Here is a 15,792-nt window from a genome sequence, read left to right on the forward strand (position 1 = left end):
GACAGACGCTCGACAGGAGGATTTGCTGTTTTTCTGGGCAATCATATTATTTCTTGGAGCTCCAAAAAGCAAAAGACTGTGGCTCGATCAAGCACGGAAGCTGAATATAAGTCACTCTCATCTACTGCAGCTGAGTTGATATGGCTGCAAACAATGCTCAAAGAATTGGGAATTCCATTGTCTAAACCCCCTTTGCTTTGGTGTGATAACATAGGCGCCACGTATCTGTCTGCGAATCCAGTCTATCACTCACGGACGAAGCACATGGACATCGACTATCATTTTGTAAGGGATAGGGTTGCTGCTCAAGCACTGCAAGTTTCTTTCTGCAGTTCAAAAGACCAACTTGCTAATGTGTTTACTAAACCTTTGGTTTCTGATAAGTTTGTTTCTTTTCGATCGAGTCTAAATGTTGTTGACACCCCACTTGACTCGAGGGGGCGTATTAAAGTATAAAGTCATTTCTCTGTAAATAGGATTAGAATATTCTAGAAATACTCTATTAGCTGTATTTGCTTTATCCGTCTGTTTCTGTTGTAACAGAATTGATTCCCTTTTGTATGTGTATAAATACACAACACCTCTAATACGAATATATGATGGAATTCATGAAAACTTCTTCTGCTATCAATAATATCATTGATGGAGCACCATGTTAACATAATAATACATGAAAATATATAGATAATTTAAATTATGCTTTATTCACCATTTCACTTTCTTTTTGTGACCATATATATAACAAAGAAGAGAGAGATTTGTGAAGATTCAACTTACGCTCACGTACGGCCAAGACGAAGCATAATAAAGATAATTTACTGCACGCACACATGAATTAGCATAAAACTTCAAGAAGATGCTTATAAAGAAGTACGTACGTAATGTAAATACATGATATATATATATATATATATATATGTACGATCAAAATATGGACTATTTATTGATCAACTTAAAATGCATAAATTATCAGCGTACCTATTAACTTGAATTTAATTACACTTGGATCCATATATTTGTTTCAGTGATTGAAAGCCTAGCTAGTGTGAGGTGAATCATGAGGCCACATGAGTAGCTAGTGTGAGGTGAATCATGAGGCCACATGAGTAGCTAGTGTGAGCTGAATCACGAGGGCGGCATCGATTGGGATAGCGGATGAAATTTACATGTATTAATTATTGGGTGGGAGAGATTGTTGGAGGGGTTAATTACCTAAGCTCCAAGCCGGCAAGCTATATAAAACTTTGCAGCACACTAGCTAAAACCTAATACATGCATACCGGCCGGTCCTAACATATATATAGAGTGATCCATACAAGAAGAAAATCTGTAAAACTGAGGGAGATTTTCTTCAAATCTAACCAAAGATCATACTTCTAGTCTTGAGCTGGTGTTTGCAATGGATTTCCAGCTCCAGATTCTAAGTATAAATATAATCGTAACTGGAATATTTTCCATACTTCTTGTTTCCTCCATAATCAAAAGGTTGTCTCCTGCTACTAAGACCGAAAGAGCACCCGAAGCTGCTGGTGCATGGCCTCTAATTGGTCACTTGCACCTGCTAGGCGGATCTCAGCCCCAGCTGCCACACATCACTTTGGGATCCTTAGCAGAAAAATATGGACCAGCCTTCTCCATACGCATTGGGGTACGTTCGGCTTTGGTAATCAGTAGTTGGGAGGTGGCGAAGGAATGTTTCACCACCAACGATGTGGCCTTATGTTCTCGCCCCAGAATTGTTGCTGCAAAACACTTGAGCTATGACTATGCCCTTTTCGGACTCAGCCCCTATGGGTCTTACTGGCGTGAAATCCGCAGGTTAACGTCCATGGAGATTCTCTCTAACCGCCGACTTGAGCTGCTTAAGGATGTTCGAGCCTCAGAGATGGAGACTTCCTTGAAAGAGTTGTACAAGCTCTGGACCAAGAGGAAAGATGGGTCCGATCATGTCCTAGTGGAGATGAAGCAATGGTTTGGGGACTTTTCTCTCAACATGATTCTTAGAAAGGTAGTTGGAAAGCGCTGCTCTAGTACGACTATTGCAAGTGACGAGCACGCACGACGGTGTCAAAAGGTGTTCAGGGAATTCTTTCACTTTCTCGGGCTTTTCGTTGTGGGGGATGCTATTCCTTATCTTGGGTGGTTGGATTTGGGCGGGCACGAGAAGGCCATGAAGAGAACAGCGAAAGATATGGACTTTATCGTAACGGAGTGGTTGGAGGAGCACCAGAAGAAGAGAGCTTCAGGTGAGGCCAAAGATCAGCAGCAGGATTTCATGGACGTGATGCTTTCAGTCCTTGATAGTACTGCAGATCACCTTGTTGGCTTTGATGCCGACACTGTGAACAAAGCCACATGTTTGGTAAGTTTTCTCAAGTCGTGAAATATATTCCATGCACAAATCACATGCCCATAACTTATACACGTGTATGACCATGAGTCATCTACACACAGAGTTGTGCAAGCAGCACTGATTCCGAGTAATTATCTCAATGATTTGGGTTTAACAAGTCAAAACTGAACCTTGAAAGGAATATCAATCTCTCCTGAATGTGAACTTGTGTTTAAGCACCTTTTGATTTGTTATGTACGTACGTACAACTATTATATTTTTAACACAAACTATGCTACGTAGGCCATGATAGTAGGAGGAGCAGACACAACCATGGTTTCTCTGACATGGGCAGTCGCCCTACTGTTGAACAATCACCATGCTTTAAGAAAAGCCCAGGAGGAAATGGAAGTCCATGTGGGAAAGGGAAGACTAGTCACAGAAAAAGATATCAGTAAGTTGTCATATCTCCAAGCCATTGTTAAAGAGGTATTACGGCTATACCCACCTGGACCTACGACAGCGAGAGAAGCCATAGAAGACTGCACCATAGGTGGCTATCACGTTCAGAAAGGCAGCCTTATAATAGTGAATATGTGGAAGATCCAGACCGACCCTAGAGTATGGTCTGATCCATTAGAGTTCAAGCCAGAGAGATTTCTCACAACCCACAAGGAGGTTGATGTCAGGGGTCAGAACTTTGAGCTCCTCCCCTTCGGTAGCGGTAGAAGAGGGTGCCCTGGCATATCTTTAGCCCTAAAAATGTTGTCCTTATGTCTTGCTAATCTGATACATGCCTTTGAAATTTCAAACCCATCGAACTTGCCGGTAGATATGACTGGAAGCGCTGGACTAACAAACATCAAATCTACTCCACTTGATGTTGTCATCAAGCCTCGCTTGCCATCAAACCTCTACGAATAAGAAATATTTCATTTGCAAGAGTACTAGTATTTGTTGATATATCAAATAAATGTGAAAGTTTGTCACATTAGTACTCACTAAGAAAAAATATTTGTACTCGATTTTTTATGATCAATGTGGTCTGACAGTAAGTAATGTGCGTGTCTACACTTCGAATTGTAAGCAGCAAAACTCTATGAATAAAGGTCTATAGGTCCAGAGTTGGTGCCAAGCTCAATCGTACTTTTTTTTTTTTTTCTCGGATAGAGTTTTCTGGTTATCTTTACTTCACGTAAAAAATAGAAAAAAATTCAAGACGGAAAAAATATAAGATAATAATATATATGTAATAACCGGGCTCTAGGCCCAGCCCTTTTGAAACCAGTCAGACGCACGAAGCCAGCCCACGATCGCTAGTTGAGGGACTCGGAACGTCGTCATTTTGGTAAGTAACTCCTTCCCTTTCAGCCTTTTTCTTTTCTTTCCATCGGTTTCTTCTCCCTTCTTTTCTGTTTCTTTTCTTCATGTTTCCTAGTTGCTCTGCTTTCCGAAAATTCATCCATCTCGTGTGCCTCGTCCCCACGTCGTTTGGTTTTATGCGGTTTCCCCCTCACAGAAATCCCTTCCCGCATCACATTTGAAACATCCAGATTTTTTTTTTCTCTACACAGAATTCTGGTCTACGTGGTTGGCGCTGCTGTCTCCGTGGGTCTTCAAGCCTCGTGCCGCTGACTTGGTTACACGGCAGTGAGTCACTTCTCCTCCCTTCCGTTGTTTTCTCTGTGCTTCTTAGTTGATTTTGTGATTTTTCTTCCTTTGGGTTCCGGCTTTGTGCAGTGTTTCCATGAGTCTCGAATACTGCCTTCGTTGGAGCTATCCTCTGGAGTATTTGTTTTATTTTTACTTTCGGTATCTAATCCGTCCACTCTTTGATATTACTCTTAATTTTGTCCTTATACTTGCTGTTACACATCCCATAGACCCTCTTATTTTCTTACCTTCGGTTTGTCTATTGCACACACACACGCTGCTTGGGTTGGCCGTGCATTACACTTAGACATAAATTCCTCTTTGCGCAAACCACTAGATTCTTTTCAGTAGAAGATTTTGTGACTTTTATTTTTGGGTTGATGTATTATTTGGTGGAGCGGTGGAGTGTGTTGGAATTATGGATGTTGAGGAGTATAATTTTGGATGATTTGTGAGACTATTTTTGAATTATTATTTGAGACTTTTTGGTGTAAAATGATGGGTGTTTTGGAACTAGTTGTATTGAACTTTCATGCAAGTTTTGAATTGTTGAATGACTAGAGTATTGATGCTTGCACTGAAATTTTTTTATTCGAAGGTTGGAAGTGAAGTTTGGGTTGGGTTATGTTTTAATTATTGGAGTTGCTGTTGTTGGTTTTGGAAGTAATTATAGTTGGTTTGGTGTTAATAGAAGGTGGTGGCTATTTTGGGTTTTAAATGCGAATGGTTTGAAGAGAGAGTTGTTCGGGTTTAATTGTTAGGATAGCTATTGAGCTGTGAAGGGACTGTTTTGATTTATTACTCAATAAATAGCAGCCTACTAGATTGGTTATTAAATGTTGGAGAAATGTTTTTTTTTGTTTAGGTGGTGTTACTATTAGAGTTCCGGCTCAAGGTGTTGATAATACAAAGAAGTCAGGTAAGCGGGGTTCATATACGAGTGTAACACCCCGTTCCCGAAAATACATTTTAGAATTTTCGAGGAGCCAGTGTGCTACTACTAAACTTAAATATAAAAAGCTTTTCCTTTTTAACAACGCGCCAGATACGAAAAAATTCAATAAAATAACAAACTTCAATAAATACTGAAAATTTAAAATAAAGTCTGCGGAAGCATTTATTAAAAAATACAGAAGTCTTATGTGCTTATCAAAATAATTTATTTAAACCATAGAAATAATCATAGCAAAATCTGTCTAGGCCTCAGCCTTGCCTCCCGGAGTCAAGTCCTGTCCTGCAGTCTCATCTTCATAAATGTCATCACCTGGGGGGTTTAAAAACATGAAAACAAACTAAAATGAGTCGAATACTCAATAAGCAACACATCATACAGTAAACATAATAAACATAATGTGTCTTGGAAAGCGTGCGTATTCAAAAATACATGCATAAATAACATGAGCATGAACATTAACTTATCTTTCACTTATCATAGGCCGTTACCCACTGTTGACCCCCGTGAGTTAGGGTTAGCGAATCTAAAAAGATTCCGATTCCGCCCGTGGCCGCGGGTTGTGGAATCTATACATAAGGAAGACAATACTGGGTGCACTACCAGCATGTACGACCTGGCAATGCAATATACCCATAACATAGGTACCGTTTTCATATCATAACATAGGCCGTTACATATTTTATCAAATCATACTTGCATACTTGTCATTTCATAGATTTCAAAAGAAATCACATACATACTTGTCATATCGTATCATAGATTTCAAACGAAATCGCATTCTTTCATAAATGTCGTGATACGTGTTTCATTGCATAAAATCATGATTTTTCTTTTATAAATAATTTTATGAATAATCTTCACATAAAATCATGCATTTCATAAATAATTTCATGAATAATCTTTCACATAAAATCATGACTTTTTCATAATTTTATCATGTTTTGGGTACGTAAAAAGGGTTTCCAATAAAGGGCATACATGCATAATATCTTTTATAAAAAGACAAACAGCTCACTGTACATAAGCGTAAGGATATGATCATGCTACTTACCTTGCAATGCTAATCCACTATTTTTTTGGCACGAAATCGGTCGCCTATAAAAAAATAAACACGTATTTTGCATAAATTTCTAATTAAACAAGTGATTCTATTTAAAAACCTAACTACTAAAATAGTCTATATTTTCTAAACCTAAACACTTCCTTGACACTAAAATATCCTTACCCGTTAGTCTTAAATAAGCAAGGATATTTTTGGAAAACAACATACTGTACATGGGCATTTTGGGAAAATAAAATAGAGGGGCATTTTTGTAATATAACTAACCTAAAGAAAAAGAAAGATTTACGGGTTGCATGACCCGGTTTGGTTTACGTGTGAAAGGGATGCATGCATTCGGGTTGAGGGGTGTGATGCTCACCGAGAGAGGAAGAAGGCAGTCGCGACGGTGGTTCTGGTGGCTGGGCACGGCGTCAACTCCGACGAGTGGTGGCTAAGCAACTGAGAGTGAGAGAGAGTTATGAGAGAGGGAGAGTTTACGGGATGAAAGAGAGGGAGAACACGGCTTGAACTTACAGAACAAGGGTGGCGGTTTGCTGTGGCGTCACAGGGCAGTGGAGGATAGATCTCCGGCGTCGTCTGCTGCTGCCAATGGTGGCGTCGCGGCCCAAAAGTGGCAAAACGTGGTTCTTGGTTTGAGTGGGGGTGCTCTGTTTCGAGGGCCTAAAACAGGGGAGGATGGCAGCCGGTTTATGGCTTTTTTCGAGGGCGGGCCGTGCGGTGGTTCGGCTATCTGGGCAACGAGGTGGCCAGAGGGAGGAGCTGCGACGTGGTTTGCTTGGCTTCGGCAAGGTGGTGCTGCGGTTTCCCGGTGGCGTGCAGTGGTTGTGTGTGTGGAGGAAAAGTGAACCAACACGGCAGTGGGATTTACGGTGGAGGGAGAGGTGGTCTGCTGGACGAGCTTGAGGGAGATGGTGGAGCTTGTCTTCTCGGACGTGTGCTGCGGTTTGAGGGGAGGAGGTTTGTGGCAAGTGCTCTGTGTGCGTGAGTGTATAAATAAATACAATGTCGTGCAAGCGGAGGAAAAGAAAGGAGCCGTGCATGCATACGTTTGAGGCGTGAGAGGAGGATTTACGGTGGAGAACTTGTGGCTTGCCATGCGTATGAATATATGTTTCAGAACCTAGAAGAAAACCCCAGAAAAAAAAGAGACGTGCATGTGCATGTGAGTGGATTAGATTTCTCGTTTGAAATTCAAAGAAGAGAAAAAAAAAAAAAATCCGGCGAGAGGAGTTGTAATATGAAGAGGATTCAAGGGCTGGACAGAAAATAATAATAGTAATAATAATAATAATAATAATAATAATAATAATAATAGAGCCTTAATAAAATTATTCAAATTTTATCCCTAAAAAATATAGGGTCGGGTCGTTACAACTAGTTTTGCATAAAAGAAATGAAATGAGGTTGATTTTGAAAATATTCATGTTTATTTTTGAAAAGAAATCTAAAAACGATTTCAGATGTTTGTTCTGCATATGCAAAAATTCAATATAAGAGAAAGTATTTTTTCTGTCATGACTGGCATAGACATGAGCTAGTTTTGTGCACTTTATTTCTGAACTATGCAAAAGAGCGAATAAGGAATTCTAAAAGTTTTGTTACGAGCCAATGAAAATATTTTGATTCTGTTTAGTCGAACATGTGATGCGATCCAAAGCAATTAGGTATTTTGTTTTGAGGCACACGAGATGGAGGAGTTTTCGGAAAGCAGAGCAACTGGGAAACATGAAGAAAAGAAACAAAAAAGAAGGGAGAAGAAACCGATAGAAAGAAAAGAAAAAGGTTGAAAGGGAATGAGTTACTTACCAAAACGACGTCGTTCCAAGTCCCTCAACTGGCAATCGTGGGCCGGCTTCATGTGTCCGACTGGTTTCAAAAGGGCTAGGCCTAGAGCCCGGTTATTACAATTATATGTATATATAGAAAGAAGATGGACGAGAGAGAAGGAGGGACAAAGACTTTGAAGGCTACATCTTCGTTATTCTCCATTGTTATTGAATACATAACATCTATCCCAATTCATATGTGAATGAGGCTAGAAAAAGAATGGAAATACAGTAAATTAACGATACTAATTGATTTAAACAATAAACCAAATATGGTAGAGAATAAGTCATATTACCAAACATATGGAAGAATATTATGAATATATTGTTTTCATAAATATGGTAATATTTTAACATCCTTGCTCAAACTCAAGATGATGATGAAGATGCCATCTTGGGTTTGGAAATAAGACCAATTTGCCAGCTAGGTTGTTGGGACTTGGGGATCTGACTGATGATTGGACAGAAGGAGTCTCTATGGCACGTGGAACAAGTGGATAGCAGGCATAAGACTTTAGGTGGCGCATGGGGGTGTGGATGCAAACTGATGTACATATTGATGATGAAAAGGAGTGCAGGGATTCGTTAAATGCATAGGAAGCCTCCAAAAAATGTGTGGTGAACAAAAAAGAATACCAATCACATGTTGAATATGAGACTTTCTATAATAGTCATGTCTTTAACCCGAGCTTGAACTTTTTAACCTGAAATTTACAATAATAAAACTTAAATAATAAAAGAAGTATTCCAAAATCATATGTCTAAAAAATTCTTCCAATTAAAGTAAACTAAACACAAGCATAATTAACTTAGACAAATCCACTTATGCCACATGGCATTTATCTCACATTTCTCTTATAATCTTATCAGGTGCCATCAAACTCACCTGTAAGAAAAAAGGTGGATAAAGGGGTGAGCCCACTGACTTAGTAGGCAACGAACCTATACTAACATGTAAACATGAGATAGTTATAGAATGCAAAAAAAAAAAAAAGGTAGCAGTGGTATTTTCAAAAGCTTTTCATCACAATAATAATGCATACTAAAGACCTTAGGCATATGCATAACTTAAACAACATAAAAGATAGAAACAAAAGTAGAAATAGAGGCCATATTTATCCCTTGGTAGGATTGTGCATATATGCGGTTAGCCAAGCAGAACATAAATTATTATTTTGTAACCAAAGTGATACACTCAAAGCGGAGACCATATTTACCCATGTGGTAGGGTTATGCATTCTGTGGATAGCCTAGCTAAACATAAATCAATATGTCACCAACGTGATCTACTCAGAACAAAGGCAACAATTATAGTTTGTGGCAGGGCCATAGGCCACTACTATAACTAGTGGTAAGGCCGGAGGCCACTACTATTACCCGTGGTAGGGGGAGGCCACTACTATATCATATTCAAATAAATATTATATAATCAGATCAAATATTTCAGACTTCATATACACATTTTATGCAGTAGAGGAACAGAGTACAAAAATTGCTCATCGATGTGGCTCAGATGGCTGCCTTGGTTGTGGCTTGAGGGAGGAATGGTTTAGAAATGGTTTAGTGTCATCTAGAGTAGCAGCTTGAAGAGGGACACTTGGGCAATGTGTGGCAGCCCTTGTTTTAGGTTGAAGATGATGTCCTACATGCATGAGAATGGCTTATATACATGCGGATCTGAATCTAGGGTTTCACAGGTCAAGAGTCATGCACATTGCACATGAGTTGTGCCTATTTTGTGGGTTTCGGGTCTTAGCTTAGCTTAGTTATTCAACAAACTAAATGGATTGATGTTGAATTTAAAAAATGAGCCCAACTTGTCCAATAAATCCTTTTGGACTTTTAAATAAATTTGTCAGCCTAATACCAATTAAATTGGGCCTACTTGGTTCATAAATATTAAATGTGCTTTAATCCAATTATTGAGCCCAATAAAATCCTTAACCCATCGTAATAAATCTTGAACTCGTAGCCTATTCAAAACCATCTACTAAACCTTAATGGCCTTAAAATAATCTTTTCGTCTAAGGACCTAATTAAAATCTCCTAACCAACCTAAAAAAATAATAGCTCGTAGGCTTGTCAAATGACTCATTAAATCTAATTTAGGCATAATAAAATTATCAATTTCTCATTTTTTATAATATTGGATCATGGTGTTCTAGTAATGACCCAGTTCAATATTTCTAATTAAGGTTCGAATATGGGTAATTTTGTTGAGCCTAAATTAAGTTTAATGAGCCATATTGGATAAGTTCACGAATCATTTTTTTATTGAGTTTATCAAGATATTCTAGTTAGGCTCATAGGCCCAAAGTATATTTCCAGGCCCGTTAAGGTTTAGTTGATGATTTTGGTATGGTATTTATAGGCCAAAATGCTTAGAAGCCCAATTTCGGTTTATTAGATAATTTTGAAAAGGTCACAAGCCCAAGATTTGTTGTGGTGGATTATAGAATGTTATCGGGCCCAATAATTAGATTCAAAGCCCTTTTAGTTTTTCTGGGCCAAGTAGACCCCTATTTAACTGGTGATAGGCCCAAGAACTATTTTAAAGTCTACAAATATTTATTGGATGACTTGGGCTTGCTTTAGGCTCAAACCCAGCCCATTAAAATGTATTACTCGACTTGGCCAACCCATTTGTTGAGCCCATACAAAGCCCAACAGAAAAACTGACCCAAGGCCCGGTTTGTTTGTAAGCTCCAAGCCCATGAACGTCTTCATCTTCAAGCACAATAGGGTTCACAACAACAGTATCTATAGGTATACATGGTATACACATTCACACAAAGTCTGACACCTCGTCAAGTAGAGAAATCCCAACCGCTACTGGGGGTGCCGTAGTCCAAAACTCCTCTCTCCCTTACGCTCATCCTCCATCACCGTTGTAACACCCTAATGGAAGGCCCAAACCACATGACCTATACTTCAAAATGACTAGTCAATGATACAATTGGAGCCCCATTGGAACCTTATAAAGAGCAAGAACTTCTCATTCTCAAGCAATGTGAGATCCTATACACCACCTACCCTTATCCATATCATATGGGAGTATCACAATCTACCCCCCTTAAATTCTCGACATCTTCGTCGGGCCTGTCTATTATAAGTGGCACGGCTCAAGTCCCACATTTCTGGTTGGAACCTGTCTCTGATACCATTTGTAACGCTCCAATGGAAGGCCCAAACCACATGGCTTATACTTCAAAAGGACTAGTCAATGATACAATTGGAGCCCTGTTGGAACCTTATAAAGAGCAAGAACTTCTTCTTCCCAAGCAATGTGGGATCTCATACACCACCTACCATTATCTATATCATATGGGAGTATCACAACCGTGCCGAAGCAACCCACAACAATCATCACGGCAAAACCATAATCGACCCAACCACCGCTTTGCCCTCCATGGTTACACAACCGCAACAAACCAGGCCTTCACGTTGCCAACCACCCTAAACCATCACTGCACGACCTGCACCACTGGCTAGCTCCTCACGATTTATGCACCACAAGCCTACCCCTGCACGTTGCCTCACAATTATTGCTGCACAAAACAACCACTGCCACCCCAACACTCCTCCCTTGTTTTATACAATAGAAACAAAGCACATGTTGCCCCTTGTAAACACCACTGTGCATAAACCACTGCTTGCTGAAACGACCATAGTTTGCATCAACCATCCAGACCTTGCACAACTGTGAAGCTGCCATGATCAAATGGCCTTCCACGCATGCCACCATGAAGGGCCTCCGCAACATCCTTCTCTACCCAGCACCTTCATTCTTGCTTCTTCCCAAGATGAGAGCCACCCGATCAGCCCAAGCCCATATACATAGTAAAGAACTATGAAAGTCATGCACATCATATGCTCGACAGAAGACCTGAAAGAGAAACTCTCTTTTGTATTGTATATGTGTTTTTCATCTAAGTCATTTACAGTGCATCTGCTATTAGTATTTATAGATAAAATTTTACAAATAAATAAAACATGAATTTAATTTGGATCACATGACACGTGTCCAGTCTTTTCTTGCTATTCAAATAATTTGGAGTGGTCTGATACGTGTAGTGGTGCTGCTTGACCATGTTTCGATTTGTGCCTGACACTTGTAGTGGTGCTGTTGCATTTTCCTTTTTATGTGGCAGATGCAATGCAAGTCTTCATCCTTACCGCAACATCCTGCTTTGTTGATGGCATTTTCCTTTTGTATAGCATATAAGTGTAGTGCAGAATCTTTGTCCTTAACACGTAGCCACTGTTGAAGCTCCCCTAAGGCTGCACTGCCCCTCACTATAGGTTGCTTCATCAGAAGGAGTAGCCGCTGCACCAGCTCCAGTTTCTGTTTCATTGCCGCTGCACTGTAAGGTGTTTTTTCTCCCTATGTATTTCTCTCTCCCTCACGCTAGCTAGCTCTCTCTCTCTCTCAAAGTAAACATGTCCAAGGAGTTTCAAGCATGCCGTGTATGATTAAACATATAAGTTGGATGTAACACCTTGTACCTGGATGGGCCGTAGAATTACTACCTGTCACTTATAAACTTGTCTCGCAACACATCTCAAATAAAACATATCTAATAGACATCATAAATCTATCCTCAGCTTAGCCTTGCTCACATTTTATATTCCTGGTGCTTAGCCAAAATATCCAAAATATCTAAAAAATGTTATGGAGATAACGGGTGAGTTATCAACAACTCAGTAATAAGAGAAAATATACTAGTATGTAAACATGAGCCTTTTCTGAAAATTCGGTATGTAGAAACAAAACATTTCATTTTCATATACACATCTCAAAACGTGTTATCAGATAATCAGAGCGACTTTTCAACCTGTTCATATTCAAAAACCAACTGTTCATATTTAAAAACACTTTGGCATAATATAAGTATTGAATATCTTCATCTTATCATATCGTATCGTCTCATATCATGTCATGTCACCATACCATATTATATACTATGTTTAACCCCCGTGTTAGGGTTGTGCTATCCCCGGTGGCCAAACTAGGCAATATCATATTGTGAAACGTTTATTTATTAATTCTCAGAGTCCCGAGTGTGCACACAGGAAAAAACACATAAAAGACCACTTTGCTTTCAAAGTGGGTGCACTCATATCATATCATGTTGGTACCAACCATATCCCGTGAAATAGTATCATCATATCAGAACCAGAACCAGAATCAGAATAAAACAGATAAGTTATGCCAAAGACTTTTCAAATGCATATCATATCAAATGTCACGGATGCTTGGGGGCTGGTCCTTGAAGAGGAGGGAAGGTTATATAATGTGAAGGCTTGCTACTTGAGGGAGGTGGAAAGGTAGCAGCTGGGAATGGAAGCAACGGTTTCAACTGAAGGGGTTGATGAGTAACGGCTATAACTACTTTCAGAATAAAAAAGGGAAGTTCGTTGCTTAAGTGAAATGGTGCACCTTGTATTAATTGGTATAGTGTCGTTTTGTTTGCATAGTTGCGTGTTTTGAGCCTTAAGTGAAACGGTGAGTTTTGCTTTTAAAGGTTGTAATGTGCGTTTTACGTTTTCAATCATGGTCGTTTTAAGGCCATCTTCATGCTCTGCGTGTATAAAAGCAGTGCAACTCATTTAATACATTGATTGATCATTGGGATTTTAATACAATTTGGAGGTTGGGAATTCCTCGAAAATTCCCTGTCAAGATTCACGAATGGAATCTTGTGTTTGAGAATAATTCGGTTTTTAGGAGTGGATTCTCTTGCATGGATTATGTGCATTACGAGTTCACGAGTAGGGTAATCCGGCTAGAGATCTGACAAGATCCCAAAAAAAGGCAATACATCACTGCCTGCCTCAATCAAACAAACCCAAGGTAATGGCGGAGACAGTCGAATTAAATGGCATGGCACCTCTAAACGTAGGACGGACACCGCTGACAAGGATAGGAAGATGGCCCAGCCTTGAGAGGGAGATATAAATCCTAAGCACAGGAACAAAAACAGAGACTCTAAGATTTCTCTTCTCTTATACTCCCTAAAACCATACTAACTTTATCAACGAAGGTATTCAAGGTACTCTCAGCTACTCCCCCTGCTCTCAATGGCAGGTTTCGACGAGATGTAGCTAATGTTAAGAAAAATGTCCCTAACACCACTAAATTAAAACGAATAGGCTTTTTAGCCTTTCTCATTGTGGGGTCAACATTTTTACAAATAAACTGGATAGGATTTGTCTATTTTGATTGCTTGTTTGAATCATTAATCTTTTATCAGCATTTTAATTTGAATTGCAAATTTCAAGTTTAAAAATTTTCACCATTTTCAATACCTAATACATCATCACGTATGATTTACAAGTAAAATTGTTACTATAGGTAGTATTTTCCAAATTTAAAAATTCATATTTGCTCTTCTAGGACATCATTACATAAGAGAACAAACAATGAACCAGAATCTAGATCATCTGGTGATTATCAAATATAGGTAGAGTACCACAGCTCAATATTACCTGTAGTGTACTCAACCTCATATATTAATCAAGATTCACGAGTTGCAACTATTTATATCTTGAGTTTGAGGATAAAAAATGATAAAAGCAACACAAGCCAGAGTGATGAATGAACCCATAACAACATAGCACTCCATATTACAGCTTAAACCCTTGCATTTGCATTCAACAAAAGAGCATCAAAGCTCTAGTTTCAGCTTCGTTGAAAAGGATGCCACACAAAAAAATTCAACATGCATATGAGCAAATAAATCATGTAAAATGAGAAAAATTAGATAACTATCGTCTTTTTCAAGAATGGGGACGTTTGGACACAAAGATGAAACATAAAATTCTCTAAACTTCTTATAATTTCATTCAAAAACATCACTTAGGATGTGTTTTGAAACACAAACCATCCCATCTTATCTCAAAATCCCACTACTACTCTCCCCAAACATCTCCCAAACAAAAAAATTTTCAATTTCAAATATTCAACTTTTTCCTCTAATCATTACCTAATCATTACAACATCCCAAAACTGCAAAATAAAACACAAAATCAATACAAAATTTCTAAATTTGAAATAAAACAAAATATTAAAAATCATATTCTAACAATATTTTCATTTTATAATATTTTATTCAACTTGTTAGGGAATTTTTCCCACTTTATAAAGCCCACTCAGCCTTGGCTCGATACCCGAATCAAAGGCCTCCAAGCCCGCACAAGGGGCAAAACCTCTACCAGAAAAGGGAGTTGAGTAGTCGTTAAGACAGGTTAACCTGATAGCCTGCGGCCGCATTTAGAGCATAGAAACCTGTACAGAGCGTGGCAAGAAATGCGGATGATCCTCGATCCGTTGACATCAAACCATTAACGGCTCATAAGGTATAGACGGGAAGCTAGGAAACCACGTCGCATTAATGACGTCACTATCAAACTATACGCCACATTTATGGTGCCGTCGCAGAGCCATATTAAAGGACTCTTAAACAAAAGGTAAGGCACGACCTTTGTGGAGACCATGAAGATCTACCCCTTCCCCAACCCACAGTATAAATATCCTGTACCAGGTACAAAAAGATCTCTCTGATCCCTAGACTCCTTTAGATATTTACAAACTTCTAAGAATACTTACTAACTTTGGCATCGAAGATTCCCTGGCTCCAAGGCCACCCTCTCCTAGTTGCACTATTTTCCATCTTTTGTGGACCCCTTTTGGAAGACCTGAGTTGTTGGAGTTTGGCCCAAAGGTGTGCGAAATACGATGTTAACAGTGGCGCCCGTCTTTGGGATCGTTATAGATCTTATGTGTACTTTGCACACTTGAGGCAACTCGTCCAAGCAATTTGGAAACTTGCTAGTGCTACCAGTGGCATGAAAGTAAACCAGGCAGAAAGCCAAGTATAGGGGAGTGAGAAGGGCATAATAGAAGGAAGCTATACACGAACCTGCAAGGAGACACCAATGAACGGTGGGGTAGGCTAGGCGT

At 39.2% G+C, this 15,792-nt stretch overlaps 1 protein-coding gene across 1 annotated transcript; it reads left to right on the plus strand.

Moving 5' to 3' along the window:
- The first annotated feature begins 1,350 nt into the window (after window positions 1-1,350).
- On the plus strand, window positions 1,351-3,457 carry LOC109010342 (cytochrome P450 CYP82D47-like). Its single transcript, XM_018991141.2, has 2 exons — window positions 1,351-2,362; window positions 2,636-3,457. Exons 1-2 carry the CDS (start codon window positions 1,400-1,402, stop codon window positions 3,254-3,256), a joined length of 1,584 nt encoding a protein of 527 aa, XP_018846686.1. The 5' UTR covers window positions 1,351-1,399; the 3' UTR covers window positions 3,257-3,457.
- The last annotated feature ends 12,335 nt before the right edge of the window (window positions 3,458-15,792 follow it).

This window comes from Juglans regia, chromosome 6, assembly GCF_001411555.2.
Source record: "Juglans regia cultivar Chandler chromosome 6, Walnut 2.0, whole genome shotgun sequence".
Taxonomy (NCBI): domain Eukaryota; kingdom Viridiplantae; phylum Streptophyta; class Magnoliopsida; order Fagales; family Juglandaceae; genus Juglans; species Juglans regia.

Coding starts and splice junctions, on each gene's coding strand:
- LOC109010342 (XM_018991141.2), top strand. CDS start 1,400: ATGGATTTCCAGCTCCAGATTCTAAGTATAAATATAATCGTAACTGGA. Junction 2,363..2,635: donor TGAACAAAGCCACATGTTTG/GTAAGTTTTCTC, acceptor TATGCTACGTAG/GCCATGATAGTAGGAGGAGC.